Below are 14,322 nucleotides of genomic sequence, written 5' to 3'. Positions count from 1 at the left end.
CCCCCCCCGGCCCGGCCCCCTCAGCCCGCGCCCCCAGCCCGCTCCCCGCGGCCCAGGCCCCTCAGCCCGCGCCCCCGGCCCCACGCGCCGCCCCTCACCTGCCGCCGCCGCGTTTCCGCACCAGCCGGGCCGCGCCGGGCCCAGCGGCGTCAGGCCGGGCCTTGCGGGCACGAGGGCGAAAGGCTCCACCAGCGGGCAAAGCCACCGCCGGACGGGCTGTCACCGCCGCGGGCACACGCCGGCTCCCGGGCCGCGGCCCGGCGGGCGCAGCGCTGGGGGGAGCAGCCGGCCCCGGCCCCACGGGCCAGCCCCAGGGCAAGGGCAGCGCCAGCCACGCCGCGAGTGTCCCGGGAGCCGTGCCGTGCGCCCACGCCCCCCAGCCCCTGCAGCGAGTGCGGGGCGCTGCCCCCGCCGGCAGCCGCCCCCTGCCCTCATGGCCGCCGCAGCCGCGGGCCGGGGCCTGGCCCTGCTGCCCCGCACCAGCAGCGGCACCATCCCGCAGGCCCCGAAGAGCGGATTCTCTCGGGTTTCTCTCTTTTGTCTCTGCCCACATGCTCCAGTTCTCTTTTTAGAGATGCAAGCATAGCCCAGGGACAGGGCTAAGAAACTGCAGAAAAGCAATTCTTTTTATGCACAGACATTTCCTTCATAAACTACACCGAGATAGACTCTTGGCTTATTAATAGCAGTAAATCTCCAAGTCCAATAGACTTCAGTTAATGAATATTGATTACGATAGTGCTGGAGAAGGCTGGTGTCAGTCGAACCGAGATCCTGTAGCCCTCTTTGCCTGAGCTGTAAATTACCCGACAGCTCATTTGTTTTTCAAATCTAAGTAGTAGAAAACACAGGGGTTATGGCTGCATTGCAGTGTTCACTGTCTTAGGGCTGGGAAACCACCTTGATGCTAACAGCAGCTGGTCAGCGGGGCTAAGCGCTTTTACTGGGTTTTTTGTAAGCACTTGGAAGCCTGTAGACCTGGTCCCTTTGGAGCTACAACAGGATTTATCAGCTCCCTCAGTGTCCAGCTCCGGTACGCTGGGAGCAGCTTACATGCAAACCAAAGGGGCAGAGGGGGGCTCCCAGGTGGTTAAGACTTCCAAATACCCCCTTGAGATACCCAAATGTATGGTGTGAAAAGTGAGTTATTTTACACAAACAAGCTTAATTTCTTGGAGGACACCAGCCTGCAACCAAGCATACTTTTGTCCCACTGTGCTGGAAGAGGACAGACACTGACCCTGCCCCAGGACAGAGCTCCCTTTACCTGGGGCAGGCCTTTACCTGGCTGCCATCTGCACTTTTCCATCCATTTACAGATGTAAATGTACACTTCCCTCCATTCCCCCATGAGCAGTTTAAACTAAGAATCTAAGCTGATTAACACAAACAGCATGATCACCAGGACCTTTGACTCACAAGATAAAGTTCATCATGCTCTTGGATGAGTGGCTCTGCCTTTTACCTTCAAGCTGGGATGACTTTTAAACGACTTTAAATGAACGAAAGCTCAGGAAAATAAACCAAGGGCAGTCCACTGCAACACAGGCAGACCTTATCACTATCTTCTGGCGGGGGAAGGAGCCGGTGATGGGTGGGGAGGCTGGGGGACTATGCCAGTGTTTTCATAAAACTATCTTTTATGCTCACTGAAATAACACAACAACAACAAAACCCCAGAATAGCTGTCTCCCCCCCTCCAAATCTGATAAAAATCAAATAATAACAGGAGTGACTTATGCGCTCTCTGCCTGGTACTTCAATCTGGCCTTCCAGTTAATACACACTATGATTAAAGCATCTATAATCTCCAGTCTGTGGAGACCTGTAGAGCAGTAGCAGCAGCAGGTGTGCAGCCTGATAAGGGTTGTTCACTCAGTGCAGATGAAACTTTTAATATTTATAACTGTGGGGTTTTTTTTTCCTGATGCTTCCTATGGAGGGGAGAGGGGTGAAAGATTAAAGATAAAAGTTTGATGAAAGACCAGGTGGAATGTTTTCCCAAGGACAGGCAGGGACTTAAAGCTGAGAGCTGGTTTAAGAATGCCACTTAAGACAAGTGCAGCAAATGCAGCGTCAGAGAGGGGGGATGAAGCCTCTGGAAGACCTTCAAGGCTTGTCTAAGGTGCACCCAGGCTATAAGCTGCAAGCTTCACTGAGCTGCCTGCAGTTTGTCTTCTCTGCACCCAGCACAGTGGGGCTGTGCCTGAGACTGCGAAGCATCACCACGAAAGAATTAAGTCACACCAGGTCACCTGCACATCTTCAAGTAAAGTGCTTACAGCATTCCCAGCTCAGCACTGAAATATGCCCAGATCTGAAAACACACTTGTGTCGGCCTGACCCTCCATCTCAACATCAGTGGGAGCTGCAACAGCCCATACACAGGGCGCTGGGAATGCACCCAAAAAAATAAATTGTATCTCGCTCCAATCAAGTCACCATTAATTGCAGTACAGTATTTAGGATCCATGGCTGGTGAAACACTGAAGATGCTGGTGTCTTCACAGCCTTCCTTGTGCGAAAAACAAAAAAAATGCCATTCCCAGCAGCATCCGTTTTCCGGGTGCATGGATCATTTTAGTCTGTGGCCGCCTGGTCTCGGAGGCACAAGGCTCTGCCCACAAGGCAGCAGCAGGCCCTAGCAGAAGGCAGAAGCTGCTGCTTTCCACTACTCCACACCAACGCAGTCTGCCCCATGTGTAGGGTACCCTTGCCTGGTGCCAGCAGACCCCAGGACGACAGAGGCACACAGCCTACGCAGCCCTTCGGGTGCCTTGTTGACACAAAGACACCAATCACCCTCTGCCCAGACCGAAGAACCCAACCACACTCCCTCATTTTCAACCCCATGAGATCTGGACTTGCCCCATGCCCAAATGGTTTAATATTTGTGCATTAAAAAAGAACCCAAATGCTCCTGAGTATCAATGTGATGAAAGATAAGAATGACACTGCCCATAAGTAATTTCAGACAGATATAACCCGGCCAACCCGAGTAAAACCAATATGTATATACATTCATTTTGATAGTCATTCATTTCACCTGAAAGATGGATGATACACTTACGTACTTCTTTCAAAGGTAGCTATGTGGTCCTCATGACTATGCTAAACATTTTGGAGTGCTTTGATGCTAAACACATACATACAACCTACATGTGATACAGGGAGATATATTTCAGAGCTGAAATATAAGGCTTGGGTGGCCCTGAACTGAGGTGTCTCAAGTTGCACATTACCATCTCAAGAAAAAAAGAAAAGCAGGCTGGCCAGGGAGGAGACAGTTTTTTCACCAGAGAACAACAAAGATTGAGACCTTTTTTTTTTTTTTTTTTCTGGGGGGGCAGGGGGAAGGAAAAAAAATGAATTCTGAAGAACACCCCACCTGAATTAAAGAGCATCAGAGGAAAGGAAGAAAGGAAAGAAAAAAAAAAAAAAAGAGGTAGAGCCAGTAGAGCTCTATACTCTGAGGACATGACCACTGTTTGGAAAGCATGGAAAAAACCTAACACTTACCATCTCCAAGACACCTGCAGTTTTTCTTGAGTTAAACAGACTTGCCTGCCAGAAATCAGATTTCTTGGCCTCCACTTTCTTGACTGTATTTTTCTCCTCCACAAAATATAATTTCAAAATATGCAAGTAGAGTTAAAGTCTAATGAGGTAACATTAAATGGTTGAAAATGATCACAAAAAAAAAAAAGTCCAGAGTTTATCTGCAGTCTTAATAAGGAGTTTCTCTCAAACTTACAACCTCAGGAGGAAACTGACCTCCACCACCACCTTCTCAGGAATTTCTGCATGACTTCCGGAGCTATATGAAAAATCCAAATTAACAAAAGCACCTAGTATCAGCAGACTAGTTAAAATATTAGCACCTGGACAGACATTGGCCAGAGCTCCTGTAACACTTGCAGGCTGCAAGCAAAACTACATCAAGCTGCTTATCATTCTGAAGCAAAAAAATCAAGGATTAGACATACATCCCACTGCGCATCAGTTGGCCTCCCCAGCTACAGCACTCACCAGGATTATGCTCATTTCCAAAGCTCACAAGCATTCTGACTCAAGCAACCTTACAGCATGAGATTGATATACATAAAGAAACATCAGCAGTACTTCATAGACGGGATTACTGAGCATCATCTACAAGTTGTTTTTGACAAACCACAGCTTTCGGTGCCTCAAGCATGGCAGTGTTAAGACAGCACATAGGAAGTTAAACATCCCCCTGAAAACATGAGTTTAAAATTGTATATAAAAAAATAGAGTATCATCAGGTGTTTACAGCTATGTATTGAAATCACTTGCTACAAACAGGTTGTCAGGTCCAGTATAAAAGTAACACATCTGAAAAATAACAGCAGTAGCCAGAGACCGCAGTCCCCCGCAGTCCCACCAAATGGCAGCAAGATGGTCTGTCCCAGCAGTCACTGATCACAGCCCACACCAGCAGGTTTGGAGAAAAGGCTGGAGTGCCAGCAACAAACAAGTTCAGAAAACCCTGCTCTGAGGAAAATCCCCCTAAAATTATTAGATGACAGTATGCAAGAGTGAGAAACAAAGGAGAAGCCCATCTGTGGGTAGTGGCAAAGGCTGCTGAAGAAGGCTGCACCTTTCTCAAGCAGTCCAGCTCTCTCACACAGGGGATACTTCAGAAGCAGAACTGCCGAGCACAACATGAGAGCTTTGTGCATGTCCCTAAGATCAGTCAGCTGTGCAGATGTGTTTGCAAGAGACAACATCAATCTAAAGTGAAGTGCTCTGCAAAAATATCATTTTTCTTCCCAAACAAACCTCGTACTTGCTCAAACTCCAGGGGCACATCAATAGCCTTTTTCTTTACTTCTTTATCAAAAAGCTACAAAGAAAAAAAAAAAACACAGAAGCTATTGGGAGAACTCAGTACAAGCTCTTCACCCTGACTGATACCACTGCTCACTCTAACTTCTTAAAAGATCCAGCAAATAAACCTTTCTATATAAAAGCCAGCCCTGTCACCACTGCTGCCTCACGCACTTTAGCAGATACTCTTCTGTTTTTTCCCTGGCTCCGGGTAACCAAAAGCCAGTCTAGCTCCCTCCCTGGCAGCAAGGCTCATGAACAGGACACAGCTATTGTGACTAGGAACCAGCCTCCTTTCCTCTGGTTCCAATCATTCACAAAAGCAGAGCAACACTACCTCATAAGCCGAGAGCTCCAGAAGCCCCGATAGATCATCCTCGATCTCAGACAGCGAGTGGTTCAGGATAGCGGCTGCCTTGGCCACGTCTGGGTGATAATGGTTTTGTAGAGTCTGCAAAAGCAAGACAAACAGGAGATGGTCTAGTGAGCACACACATCCATCTGGATTCCCACGCAGGTATCTGCTTCTTTGTTGGTCAAATCTTCAGTGAACATCAAATTCTGTCAGCAGCAGGTCTGCTGTACTGTGCTACAGAGCTTCAAGAAATCCTGATTTCAGCCATCTCACAAACACATCAAAAGGCGCCTCTCACCTGGCTCACATCCAGCTCAAGACAGACCGACCCCTCTGCAGCCCATGCCTACAATGCCTAGCCCAGCCCCCCTACCTCCCATAGCTGTGATGCCACCTCTGAGCTCCTGCACATTCTTGTTGCCGCTTCAGCCTCCTTACACAAAACCCTTGTAGCATTTAAATGGAAAGCGGTAATTCTGGCACAACGGTTTTAGAACCATCAGAAGTAATTTAACCAATTTCAACCTTCATACAACATCCTACAAACGATCCAGGTGAAAGGCAAACATTACCATCTTCTCTAGCATGTTTAAACCCATTTCTGCAGGATGACCTGGCTGTGCCCAATTCATTTCCACCAGTGCTCAGCAAGGTCCTCTCTCCCCTCCAAAGCAAATAAAAAGCCTCACACATCCGCAGCTATTTAGTCTGTTTCAGCTGTTAATTGTATACTTTGCAGCTGCATGGTCAGGTGCATGCTCACAAGTCACCTACTGATTTCTCCAGTGTATGGAATCCTTTGTCTCTTATGCTAGGATAAAAAAGTATGCAGAGTAAAGATCAGCGAGAAACTCATTTGCAAGACATATGCCAGCAGGTTGTTCTAAGTGGGACTGCCCACTGCCAACATGCATCAAGGAAGCAGCAAGGGTGGAAGAAACCCATACCAGACGCAGATGTTCCTTTTTAGCTGACATACCTGAATCTCCCAGAGCGAGCTCTCCAAAGCCCTGCTTTGAGACGGCTGCTCCTCCTCCATAATATACGGGTCTTCTGACATACCTAAGGAGATAGAGATAGGGAGCTAATACCTCCTGCATGACGCACATAACCCCAAAGGGAACACAGAGACCCAGAGCAGAGCTGCAGCCAGAGCTGCTCCTTCCCAAGGCATTTAGGGTCCAGGGACAAGCTGACACGTCCCAGCACGAGCCAGTAGTCGCTGCTGGCAGCACTACAGAACTGTATGGCTTTTAAAGAGCACACGAAGTAGGACACAAAGAACTGGAACAGCCTGATGCAAAGGGCGTCCCAGACAACTTTGAAAGGCCACTGCTGATGTTCAACACCAGTCAGATAAATCGGAGAGATGAAGTAAACAGTCAGGAGACTGCTGAGGCCCCAGTAGGGCCACCTACACAAACACATTACAGACAGAAATTGAGGTCTCTGGTTTCTGCATTTGGTTTCCTTTTTCTTTACAATCTTGAGGCGAACAAGACAAGCTCCGTGTCTGGTACAGCTCTCCCAGTCCTTCACCACTCAGAGGCAGCCTGGGTCAACATGCCAGGCTCAAAGCAACCTCCACCCAGGGAATCACAGAGGCAGCGGGGCCAAATGCAAGAGAGGAGCAGTGCAGGCAGTCAGAGAACCTGCAGGAGCAGCCTGCTGGCTTTCCACAATCTCAAGGGACAGAGGGATCCTTCTAAAACTCACAACTGGCACCTCCCCTCCTCCTTTACAGGAATCCTGCGTGTTTTGTTGTCTAAAGGCACCACACAAAACCCCGCTGGCCGCCTCCCCTCTCACCTGCCGGCCCATTCGGTCTGTGCACTAGCACGCTGCACGCAGGGTGTCTCCGGAAGAGATTACAGATGAAGGGAATGATCATGAGCAGAGCCTCGGGAGGAGCAGTGAGGGCAAGCCGGGAGAGACGCTTTATAAATGCTGCCACAAGGTACGCCGGCAAGTGACTGTTGGAAAGGAGACAGAAGAAAACAGCACATAAACATCCCAGCAAGCGAGCCAGTAGCCTCACCAGTCCAAATGCTGTGCCAGGATAAAGGTCGGCAGGGCTCTTTCAGATTTTTTGGGCTACGGAGCAAAGAGAAGCTCTAAGAATCCTGGTTTCAAGCAGTAACACAGGGTCTTGTGTGCTCTCTGGAACAAATGTGGGGGCACTTCCATTCCATGCATGAATAATCTCAAATCACGCCGCGACGCAATCCAGATGCATGGCACCACTCCAGGCACTCGCCAAGCACGGCTCTTGTACATGGTCAGTCACACAGCAGTCTTTATACCGTCCTTTTGTAAACTTCTGAGTATTTGACCAAGCAACCTTAATTATATTCTTCTAACATCGTTTTGAGGGTTTAATTAATACACAGGCCATGTTGTTAAATTTCCTTAATACCTCCAAGACTAAAGCAAGTACTGCAGCTGTTAATGGGAACATAAAGCTGCTGTAATGTAAATGTGCAGGATAGTTTGGGGTTTTTTACAGTAAAAATGCAAACTTTTAACAGCAATCAGCTTATCTAGGCACCTTCCTCAGGTCAGAAGTGCTGGGATGAAAGATGACAATTTTCAGCCCCTCAGCCTTCAGCCCTAGAGCTCGCTACACCTGCAAGGCTCAGCAAAGCCACCCCACAGGACACCACCTGTCAGACCTTGTTACTCTCTCCACAGTACACTATGAATACAAGGGGGTTGGTAGCTAGTGCTGAACTGTAAAGCGTTACTCTTGGGTTATTTTATAACATATGACGGCAACTATATGACCAGCTGCTTATCTAGTTTCTTCCTTGCGTACAATGAATTGACAGCATAAAGACAGACTGTCAAACACTTTTTATTTCAATGTTAGATGTCTGCAAAAGGTCATCAGTTTATGAACAGCTTTATGATCTATAAAAAGCCTGCAAATGTTACTTTTCCATATTCATAAAGGTAGACAAAAAAAATCATCACTTTCAGCCAAAGTAGAACACAGATCAAAATACATCCACAATCACTTGCAGATCAAACTCAAGATAACTAACCGCATTTTTACTTTCTGAAACTAGATGGCTGTGAGGCAAATCTTCAAAAAACATCACCTGAAAAATTACACAACACTACGATAACACTCTTGGATCCAGTTTTCTTGGTAAAAATTAATCTAATCCAGTAGGCACATCGAATACATTACATCCAGACATGTGGGGCACTGTTCAAGAACAGTCTCTGGCCAGCAGAAGAGCAAGAGGAAAATACATGAACATACATAATAAAGATGCTACTTACGATGAAGACAAAAACAGATCAGTCAAATGGAAAAAGCGGGCTCGATACTTCACGTGATATATAGAAGGATCTAAAAGACTGTACAGCTTTTTGTAGAAGTCAGGATATTCCCTGTTAAAAAAGAAGAAGGAAAAAGACAACATCCATTAGTGGCGTACAATGGGACTACACTGTGTCTACACGTTTCTGTGCTTTCATTAGAGACCACCCCAGACCACTGCTGTGCTCTATTTAGCTTTCTTGGGCTTCTCTCTACAGCCACCACTTGAAAACAAGCTGTAACGTGAATTTATGGCTCTTGCAGTGGCCAGCCATTTTCAGGATGTGAAGCTACATTCACCGACTGCAAACAGTACAGTGAAAGGCACATCAAAGACTACAGCTTCACTATGTAATCAGATCAATGGAAATCGATTTTCAAGTGCTGAGCAACCACAGCCTGGAGAAGAGGATATTTAGGCTCAGCTGAAAAAAAAAAAAAAAAAAAAAAAAAGGTCAGACTATCAAAAGAGCTCAGCATCCAAACAGCTGAGCCTCTTGTGCAGAGTTTGGCTTTCTCAGGGGGAAATTTTAAAGCCTAAAGGTGCAGAGAACCCATTTCAGTTCCTTCGCATAAAGATCTAAATGCAAAAACCCATGTTCCTTTAAACAATATGCTCTTTTTACTTACAGATTATGCTGATGAATCAGAATAAATAATCCATTTAAGGCTAGAAGACTGATTGCTCCACCTGTAAGAAAGCAGGCAGGTATCAACACAATAAACATTAAAAAAACCCCAAAACATAAAAATCAGCTTCTAGATGTTTCTATTATAAAACTTTCCCAGAAGGAACACAAAACTAATGAGTACCCGAAATCAGAGCCAGCATGATGGCTGTATCGCAATTTCATCTAAAACCTTCCAAAGGCTCACAAGTTTCTTACAAAGATTCAGCTGTGGTTTAGACCAACAGACTCCAAAAGACTGAGACACAAAAACATGCTGCTCTAATCACCCAAGAAAGCCACACTGGGGAGGCGCAGGTCTCCTCAGAAAGGCCATTTCTGTAAGGAATCCATGCATCCCATGTCCAGATGCAGCCCAGGGATCAGCAGCGCTGCTGAGCTGTATATTTACACGAAATCCTTTCAATATTCCACTCTTCCTAAAGTCTTAAATATGATTTTCCTTACACACAAGGAACACCACCACTGATAAACGCAGGCAAAACCATCTCACAACGAAGCTCACCCTAGCTCCTTAGCTTCATCCCAGCCAAAAATACATCTGTTTCATCACTTGCGCTGTGGTTCTGCATCCAGCAGACTTCCCAAGTCGGTCTGCAGTGTGCCACAGGTACGCATCACAAAGGACACAAAGCCTGTTTTCACTCACCTATGCCATAGGCCACTGTCAAGAAGTCTGTCATGAGAGTGGGTTCATTCATGTAAGGCAGGATGGAGTCATGCATAATAACAAGAACTTTTTTGTAAAGGCCAGCGGGTAGCTGTGAAGGATGAAACAATACAGTGAAATAACCATTGCAGGGAGAATGCAGAGAGCAGCAGCAGCCCACAGCTGTTCCCAGTGTTCTCAAATGGGAGAGTTTACAAGTGACACCTGACAATCAAGTTCATTCAAAGTTCAAAGCAGCAGGTGCTCACAACTTGTCATCTTGGGGGGGAAAGTCAACAGCAAAAAGGCTTGGGAACCTTCAGCTTATGAACAGAGGTGGTCACACTGCAGGTCACCAATCACGGGCTGACTTGTTTAAGGTGCAAAAAAAAGGCTGAGAGTAAGGAGAAGAAATAGACCATATATGAAGTCATGTTTCGTGGCAGAAGAATGATCCAGCAGAAATGGGGACTGGGCTGCTCCCATCCGACACTGAAAGCATAGCAGGGTCCTACCAGGAGCTCCAAGCAAGGGCAGCCATAGCCTCTAAGGATTAGTAATTGAACAGTGATACAGACTGGTAGCAGAAGTAACACTCACCTTGTGCTTCAAAAAACTGAGCCACATTTTTTCAAACGCCTGCTTGTGTGCCTTAAAACAGAATTGCAAATGGTGAATTAAAACAGGCTAGCATAGACATTTTAGATAGATACAATTTCAGCTCTGAAGTATCACATGAACAGTTACCTGCAGCTTTGACACTTTCAGTTCTTCCCAGTTATCTAAGAAGAAAGGGAAAACAGATACTGAACTTGAAACGGATGTTTAAAAACAATTAAGATGACCCTTTTATACTTAGTTCTTTGATACCCTAAAAATCTGGGCTGAAGTCCACGCCTTGATACAAGGCCATGACAGACCCCACTACAGATTGAGGAATGTAGATTTTGCAATAGTGTTTGGAATCACTGTGATCACAGCAGCTGACATTTTTCATTAGAAAATAATAAAGTCTTCACACAGTAAGAATCTCAAACCTGATTTTCCTTTCCATACGTAGTTCATCACGTGGAGCTTACTAACCTTGCTTCACCAGAAATTTGACCATGTCACTCTCTTTGTTCGGCATGTTAATGGGCGAAATGAGGGAAAACACATTCTGCTGGTAAAATGGTAGCGGCCTCTGAGAAAAAAAGCATATAATCAAACATGAAGCAAGTTCGACAACAGATCGCAAAATGCTGGCCTTCAATATTGCCCTATTTCCCAAGCACTGAATATATTTAAGAAAGAAAAAAATGCTGATAGCTAATCTACATACCGGTATATTCTCTATTGCTGCTTCAGCCTAGACTATTGTTTGCTTGCCTAACACAAAAAACTCATCTCCAAACTAACTGTGGTTTAACAAAACTGGTGGATCTGATTAAAACCAATTCTTCTTCTGCACCAGAGACAGAACAGCATTAGAAGCTCGGTGTGGGCTACCCAAGCTGCAGAGACTCGAGTAAAGCAGCAGCTACAGCCTAGACCAGAAGGATGTGCAATAACAACCGTATACGTCTTGAACCACTTCCTATTTCAGACTAAAGGCAGTCTTAGCGTAACCGACACACGCTGTCAGCAAGAAAAAGATTGAAGAAACAATTCCTTCAAGTGGGCACACTCCTTTCTGTTGCTTCCGAGGCCTTTCCATACACTGCCAGTCCCTCCCCACTTCACACACAAGATAGGTGTTTCAGAGCAGTTTATCCAGACCCGCCCCAACAGTAACAAGGTTACCTCTTTTGTCTTTTGCATGACTTGTGTGATACTCCCAGTGACCGCCTTTATGACAAAGTACCGAATGTCATCGTACTCCATGTATTCTTGAAAGCGAGAAATCAGGAGCGAAGCATCCTCGTTTATGGGAAGTAAACCATCAACAACTACCTAACAAAAGGTTTGTAAAGGAAAGCAACAGGTCAGTCTCTGACAGTACTGCAGCAGTCAGCAAGCTGTGGGGGCTGAGGGCACCCCCCATCCCTCCAAAAGGCAGCTAGCCCGGCTGCATGTTGCTTGCCCCAGAGCAACGTTCACAAGCCACTGTGGCCGGCCCGCCTGACCTCCGGGATGAGCCCCTTCTAGCAGAGACAACGACGCGGTGGCTGAACCTGGGGCAGCGCTCTCCCTCTATCTCCCATCCCCTCCAAGTGAGGCTAGGCACCCCAAAACGCCGCCCCAGACCCAGTGCCCCACAAACGCTGGGGAACGCGGCTCGAACCTCTGCGGGGCAGCTGGTCCCACAGGTGTCCCCTCACCAGGGACAGGCGCTGCCGGTGCCCTCTCTGGAGCACAGCCCCCCTGCACCGAAGCCCTCCCAGACCTCAGCCCTGGAGCCGAGCAGGACGGCAGCCGCCCGGGGAGCCCTGCGGCCGCGCTCACCTTCAGCCGCTCCCGCGGGAAGGTCCGGCTCCCCTGCCGCTCCGCTGCCACCAGCGGGTGCTTCGCCTCCAGCTCCACAAACCTCATGAGGGTGCAGAGCGCCAGTTCCTTTAAAACAGAATAAAAAAAAAAAAACAACCTCCCGCCTCAAGGAGGGCAGCAGGGCTCACCCCGACGGGGGCAGCTTCTGGCGGCGGGAGGATGAGCGAAACGTCCTTCCCGGGGCGGCCCAGCACTGCCCCCCCGGCGGGGCAGGGCCCCCGGTAACCGCTGGGGCAGCGCAGGGCCCCGGGCAGGGCCGCCGCGGCGGCTCGGGCCTACCTTGAGGCGGAAGGCGCCGTGCCCCATCAGCTCGGCCAGGCCAGCCACGCACTCCTGGTAGCGGTGCCGCATCCACGCCTTGTACTTGTCCTCGGCGCTGCCGCTCCCTGCGGGGCGAAGGCAGGCGCGACTAGAGGACGGCTCCGGCCAGGCCGCCCCCGCGGCACCCCCGGCACTCACCGGCGAGGCAGGCCTCCTCGGCGGGCAGCGGCCCGGCCAGCAGCTCCCCGCGCTCCAGCAGCGCCCCGAAGAGCCGGCCGCAGGCCCGGGCGGCGCACGCGGCATCCTCCTCGTCCTCCCCGCCCTGCGGGACAGGCGGCTGTGAGGGGCGCCGAGGGGCGCGCAGCGGCGGCCCCGCGGCCCCCGCCCCCCCCGGCCCGCACCAGCAGCTCCAGCAGCTCGAAGACGCGGTTGGCGCTGGCGCGGCTGCCCAGCACGGCCTGCACGCAGGCGGCCACGGCGGCGGCCCGCGCCATGCTGCCGGCGTGGAGGGCGGTGCGCGGGGGGAGGGGGCCGCGGCAGCCCCGCCCACAGCCGCTCCGCTCCGCCCACAGCCGGGGCCCCCACGAGCGCTCCACCCGCGGCCGCCCCGCCCCCCCGGTGGCACCGAAGGCAGGGCGGGGCGGCGGCACCGAGCTGCACGCGGCAGCACACTGGCAGGTGGGACACGCGCTCCTGCTCGTCCTGCCGCCTCACGGCCTACCGCTTGCGCGTCAGGTACTACACGTCGGAACTATTGCACACGGAACCATCGCCGCCCCACGCCCCGAGCGAGGCCGGCACAGCGGCGTGGCCGGCGCCTGGCCCCGCGCTCCCGCAAGTACGAGCCGACACCCCGCAGCGAGCCGGGGCGAAGGCAGCGAGACTGCGGGACCCCCACCGCCCCCCCCAGCGCAGGCAGCAGCCCCCCGCAGCGCCCCGCCTGCGGCCAAGGCGAGGCGCAGGCAGCAGCCAAGCGGTATAAACCAGAATGAAACCCCAGCAACAAGCGAGGAAGGTGCTCCCAGCGTGAGCCCGCCGCAGGGGCCGCACCGTCCCGCCTAACGGACGTACAGGGGCAGGAACGAGAGATACGCTCCCTTGCCTTGACACAGGCTCCCCTCCTAAAAGAGTCAAAAGATCACAGAATGGAAAAATTATTTTAAAACCATCTCAGCAAAGGAATGTTATAATTTTGTCGGAATTTTACACATGGTGCAGTTGTATGGCCAAAGTAAAATCAATCCAGTCAAGCCACCGGGAGCTTTTTGATTCCTCACTCAGTGCTGTCTGCACACCAAGTCTGTTTTTCATTTTATGCAAGAAAACTAAAGAAAACGCCCACAGTTCTATGCAGCTTTTTGCTTGGCTTTTTGTTTGTTTTTTTTGTTTGTTTGTTTTGGTTGGGTTTTTTTCATAACAATAAGGCAAACTGATTTGGAGGAAGAGGCCACACTCTTTTCACATCCAAAATAGCCACCTGAAGATACATTCATCATTAGCTTTAGTAAAAGAATAGTACAAAAGTTAGATCTTATTCTTTACACAGTTGAAGAATTAAGTCTTAGATTTAATTTCACTACTCTCCCCTTCCCCCAGTGCCCCCCACCCCACCCCGAAGCTGGAAGCTGAGGAGTAGAAAGTACTGAACATTTAAACATGTTGCAAGAGCAGAATGAAACCAAGAGATTAAATTTCATCAGTAGGAGATTTCCCTTGACAGGAGTCC

General features: G+C 49.5%; 1 protein-coding gene across 1 annotated transcript; it reads right to left on the bottom strand.

The window, feature by feature from the left end:
* Positions 1-4,243: 4,243 nt before the first annotated feature.
* Positions 4,244-13,130, bottom strand: NOC4L (nucleolar complex associated 4 homolog). The gene is made up of 15 exons (XM_055796171.1): positions 12,998-13,130; positions 12,795-12,918; positions 12,615-12,721; positions 12,294-12,401; positions 11,652-11,801; positions 10,953-11,052; positions 10,617-10,651; positions 10,470-10,520; positions 9,870-9,981; positions 9,162-9,222; positions 8,492-8,602; positions 7,013-7,176; positions 6,183-6,265; positions 5,186-5,299; positions 4,244-4,864 (listed from the first exon to the last, which is right to left on the bottom strand). The coding sequence occupies exons 1-15, from the start codon at positions 13,088-13,090 to the stop codon at positions 4,748-4,750; spliced, it is 1,530 nt and encodes a 509-aa protein (XP_055652146.1). The 5' UTR covers positions 13,091-13,130; the 3' UTR covers positions 4,244-4,747.
* Positions 13,131-14,322: the final 1,192 nt, after the last annotated feature.

Source organism: Falco peregrinus, chromosome 2, assembly GCF_023634155.1.
Source record: "Falco peregrinus isolate bFalPer1 chromosome 2, bFalPer1.pri, whole genome shotgun sequence".
NCBI lineage: Eukaryota > Metazoa > Chordata > Aves > Falconiformes > Falconidae > Falco > Falco peregrinus.
The sequence above is the reverse complement of the archived record's forward strand: the minus strand, read 5'-3'. Positions and strand labels throughout refer to the sequence as shown.